The 5,088-nt window shown below is 51.4% G+C and overlaps 1 protein-coding gene across 3 annotated transcripts in view; it reads left to right on the forward strand.

The window, feature by feature from the left end:
• The first annotated feature begins 1,208 nt into the window (after positions 1 to 1,208).
• Positions 1,209 to 5,088, forward strand: part of Mprip (myosin phosphatase Rho interacting protein) — a 119,310-nt gene continuing 115,430 nt past the window's right edge. For 2 of the 3 annotated variants that reach the window (XM_059270785.1, XM_059270784.1), the window contains exon 1: positions 1,219 to 1,471. In XM_059270785.1, the coding sequence (XP_059126768.1) occupies positions 1,349 to 1,471 (123 nt within the window). In that variant the 5' untranslated portion in view covers positions 1,219 to 1,348. Of the gene's footprint in view, positions 1,472 to 5,088 lie in introns of all 3 variants that reach the window. The other variant, XM_059270786.1, reaches the window with a different exon arrangement.

A 5,088-nucleotide genomic window follows, 5' to 3' on the forward strand; every position in this document is an offset into this window, starting at 1 on the left:
TAAGCGATCCCTCCCTCACTCTGTTCCTCCCTCTCTCCCCACTCCTCCTTAGACATGTCTCACTATGGTCCAGGCTGACCTCAGACTCTCCAATCTCCTAGGTCTGCCTCAGAGTCCTGGGACCACATACTCCTTTCTTGTTCCTCCTCCCCCACCTCTACCTGCACACTTGGGAACATTTCCGCATGCTCCCTGCTTAAGTCCATCCCATTGCTGCTGTCCCCTCCACCCTGCTCCCCTCCGCCCATTCTGCACTCCTCTGTTTCTTTCCTTTCCTAGTGGCCTTTTGCCTGGAAGTCTGGGCAACAGTGGCCTACAGTAATAGTTCGGCCGCTTCCTGGCAAAGTGACCTTGCACAAGCTATTCCCAGCGTCTGAGCCTTTGTTTCAGCAAGCACCTAATGAAGGTGCCTAACTCCGTATCTTGCAGAATTGGGCTCACTCATCTCCCATCTTCGAACTGATAGCTCCTTAAGGCTGCTGACATCTAATCATGTCGGAAACACTATGTATTATTACTTAACTGTTCCGCGCACCTCAGTTTCCTCATGTAAAGCAGGAATGATCATGGAAAGATTGAGGAACTTTAATGAGCTGAAACATGGGGAGCACTTGAAACAGTTTCTAGCCCTAATAGTGCTATCTGGGTCGACCGTAGACCCGGCACAAAGTAGGGGTGCAGGCTGGGCGCGGCAGAAGGCCGCAGCAAAGAGGCTACGAGGGAGGCAGGGGCCCTCGGGGAGACCGCGGAGATCCGCTGCTCCCTTCCGGGAGCAGCCCAGCCCAGCGCCGCAGCTGTCAGGCCGCGGGCGTCGGCGCCAGTCCACCAAACCTGAAAGTTCCATCCCAGCGCCTCCACCTTCCCAGCCTGGACAAGTTACCTTGCGCCCGCGGCTCCCGGTCCCGCCCCCGCCATCCATTGGCCGACGGGTTTCTTTGTTAGCAGGAGCGTGCGGGCGCCATTGGTCCGCGGGGCTGCCGGTTGCGGCGCCCCGCCCCGCCCCGCCCCGAGTGCGCGCGGCGCCGCGCTCGGATCGTTCGCGGTGGCGGCGGGCGCCCGGTGAGCGCGACGGCTGGACTTGCCGGCCGGCGCCTGGGGGGCGGCCGCGGTGGAGGCAGCGGCCCGAGGCCGCGTCCGTCCATGGGCCCGCAGCGGCCCGGCGGCGGGGCGGGGCGCGAGGCGGCGCGCGCGCTCTGAGGCCGCGGCGAGCAGGCGGGGCGCGGCGTGAGCGGGGAGGCCTTTCCGGGCCTGCGGCGGCCAGCGCAAAATGCGGCGGCGGCCGCGCTGAGTCCCGACCTCCGGGAGCGCGCTGGGCCGAAGTGGCCCGCGCCGCGGCCGCCTAGGCGACATGTCGGCGGCCAAGGAAAACCCGTGCAGGAAATTTCAGGCCAACATCTTCAACAAGAGCAAGTGTCAGAACTGCTTCAAGCCCCGCGAGTCGCATCTGCTCAACGACGAGGACCTGACGCAGGTGAGCTGCCGCGGGGTGCGGAGCTGGGAGTCCTGCCTGCGAGTCGGGCGCGGAGCCCGGAGCCTGCGAAGGCCAAGAGAAAATAAAAATGGAGCAGGAAAAAAAATGCGTGAGAGTTGGGGGATGGGGTTGGAATGGGGGCGGGAAGAGTATCGATAGAGCCGGGACAAAGGGAAAATCCTCAAGTATGCCGAAAAATAACATCCTTTCCCGTTCCCATAGCTCTGCCGTGTGATTCATGCTTTTTGGGTGACTCAAAAAAAAAAAAATGTCTGGTTTCCCTGGATAGGAACAAAGTGGGGCTTGCTTGCCGCTTGTCAGGACTCTCCTACCCACCCCCAGACTCTTGTCTTGGGGCTGGACTCAGACTTGGCCACCAGACTGTCCCAGGAATTGGCTTGTCTGCGTGGGCCACCAGCTTCCATCTTGTGGAACAGAGCCTGCTCTCCTTCTAAGTCACTGTCACCATCAGGGCTCGGAGAGAGGTGGAGTGTTTCCAAGTGGGGATGGGTGGGTCTTGCTCTTGAACTGATGGTAGGGACGGTTTTTGTTGAGGGGGTCCCTGTTTCTGCTCTCTGGCTGGGGAGTCCAAGAAGACTTGTGCATTCTGGGGAAAGTTGATTCCCTTCTCTTTATGTCTTTATCTGTTGGTCGGGATTTTGGATCGGATTAGTAGCTCTTCCTACCCCACGTCAAAGTCAGAGACAGGAAAAACAGTTCTAGGCCTCCACCCCGGAGTGATAAATGTCGGAGATGGGAAATTTGTGTTGATACAAGGTCCCTAGTTTGGGTCACAGGCCCTGTTGGCCCTTGGGAACTGGGTGCTCTCAGGCTTCTGGTGTTGAAAATTCCTGGCCTTAGTTGCACCACTTTGGGAAGGACCTGTGCATCCTGCTTACCTTTCCCCCTACTCTTTAGTTACCTCTCAACACCTGATTTGTCCCCTGCTTGCCGAATGCCAGTGGAGTTTCCCCATGCATTCCAGACCAGTGCCACCTGGTACTAGCCACTCCTTTTTGGAAAGGGCTGTTTAGACTGAAAACATTGCTTTGAAGTTCCCTGGTTTGGCTGTTTTTAATGCCTTTCTGGGCAAGCAAGGTTTGACTTGTTTTATGGGGCAAACCAGAATTGGATGGTAGGGCAGGGGTTATGGCATCTTTCTCTGAGGTCAGATTTCCAATAGCCAGGAAGTAATCAGGAAGCTTAACTAGATTCTCCAGGTCTCAGGCATTGATTTGTGAGGACACCCAGAGCCTTAGCGACCTGTATACTTGGGAAGGGCAGAACTCCTGAAGAGAGAGAAATGGTGATTTCCTCTTCTCATTTGAACTCTGTTCTTGGAAGCAGTTTATGGGATTTATGAGGTGACTGCTTCTAGTCTTGGCTGTGACTTTCTGAGGTCTGACCTTGAACGAGTCTTTTTACCTCTGTGTGCTTTAATTTCCTTATCTGTAAACTGGTAATAGTGATTACTGGCTTACTTCTCCCACGGTGCTGTTATGAAAAGCAAGAAATGTATTTTATTGAGCTTTTCCTCTTATAATTTAACAAACCGAAAAACCACCCATAGAACAGTCAACTTTGATTTAAGTTTCTGGACTTGGCAAAGGCTGTTTTGAGAGAGGTTTGTAAGTTTCCAGGTTATTTGGAACAACCACACAAACTGGTAATTAGATATTTATGCTACACAGGGGCTTTCACTGATTCTTAAGTTTAGATAAATGAGTGGAATTTCAAAGTTTGAGTCTAAAATATTAAAATAAAAAATCAGTTGATTATTAATTAAACTCAAGGGATGAGGGAGATTGAAAGTATTGGACTCTTTCGCTGTTTTCAAAGTGGAATTGTAGGTTTTGTAGCAGGCCTGAGACCTCCAGCGCACAATTTGAGTAGTAGTTCCTAAAATAATGAGTAGAGTTATTTGTGTGGGGAGAGATTAGCCCAGTCTTCTACCTCCTGGGATCTTTCAGGAAGAAACTGCTCTTGAAAGGCGAGCAGGGAGACTGGAGACTCTTGCCAACAGCATTTGTCGCTGCTCTCTGTATCCGGTTCTCCCAGAGCCTTTTGCTCTCCTTATGGCTCCATTGGAAAACCTCAGCCAATTGGTTCCTGTAAGCCTCCCCCAATCCCCTGCTTCCTGCTGCCCCTCCCACCCAGAGCTTATTTTAGACTGTCCAAAGTGGAAGATACATCATCAGCCATCATCAAAGCCACCCCCTCTGTAATAGTTGAGGATAGGAGTCTCGGAGGCGGGGACAGCTTCTGCTCTCAAGGATGTCATCTTCCCAGGAGCACACATTCCTTCGAGCCTTCTGATTTAAGCTTTATTTCCTCAGCTGTTGGTTTTGTTTATTTGTTTTCCCCTAGAGAGGTAGGGAACTTCTTCCAGGCCCGCTTATGTTGTGGCATCAGACCTGGGAAGTACTTGGAGGTCAGTTAAACTAGCCACTTCCTTTCATTGCAGAAAGCCTGACACTCAGAGGGAAAGAGTTTCAGGAGCATAGCGTGGATTCCTACGTGCCTTCTTTGTCCCCTTCTCTAGGGGTCTACAGCAGCCACCTCGTGGGTACATCAGGACAGTTAAGTTTCAGAAAGTGCCTCAACAGTGTTGTTTGGGGCCAAGGAGTCCTGCTTTCCCTGCCCTGGAATTCAGACTGATCTGGGATACGTTAACCGCAGTTCTTGTGTTGTCTGTCACTCGGATGATGCTGTGCTTGCTCAGCCCTATTCCCAGGATGACATTTTTCTTCCTTCCTCTTGTGCATTTCTCTGCATATAGATGGACGGAAGTATCATTTAAACCTTTAAATTTTTAACATTTATTTATTGTGTGGTGTGTGCATCCACTTGCCACGGGGCACCACGTGTGAGTCAGTTCTTGTATCGTGGTTCTGGGGATCAGACTCAGGTCATTAGGCTTGGCAACAAGTGTCTACCTGCTGAGCTATCTCAGCCGCCCTCATCCAACCTTTGGAAGCCTGAGCTTTGTGCTTGTGTTCTCCAGAAGTGCTTCTTTCTGCTTGGCAACGTCTAGAGCTCCTTTTCATGTTGTTACTTCTAAAAACATAAAATTGTTTTCCATATGGGCCCATTTGGAATGCACTATAATTTAACCCATTCCCTCAGTGATGAGTAGTCAAGGCCACCAATGAGTTTTGCTGTTATAAATAGTGAATAGAGGGCTGGCAAGATGGCTCAGGAGGTCAGGTGCTTGCTGTGCAAGCCAGGCCTGAGAACCTGAGTTCTTTCTCCCGAACCCATGTAAAGGTAGAAGAAGAAATCAAGTCCACAAAGTCGTTCTCTGACTTTGATGTGTGTGCTGTGGAGTGTGTGTGTGTGTGTGTGTGTGTGTGTGTGTGTGTGTATACCCGCATATATACATTTATATATGCATACAACACACTAATTTTTAACAAATAAATGTCCTCTTAAAAGATTTATTTTTTATTAAATTTAATCGTATGTAGGAGCCTGTGTGTGTGTGTGTGTACGTGTGTGTGTGTGTGTGTGTGTGTGTGTGTGTGTGTGTGTGTACACGTATATGTGCCCGAGTATGTGGATGTGGACATGGAAGCCAAAGGTGTTGAATCCCCTGAAGCCAGTGTTAAAGCAGACAG

The sequence above is a fragment of the Peromyscus eremicus genome, chromosome 8a (assembly GCF_949786415.1).
Source record: "Peromyscus eremicus chromosome 8a, PerEre_H2_v1, whole genome shotgun sequence".
Lineage (NCBI taxonomy): Eukaryota > Metazoa > Chordata > Mammalia > Rodentia > Cricetidae > Peromyscus > Peromyscus eremicus.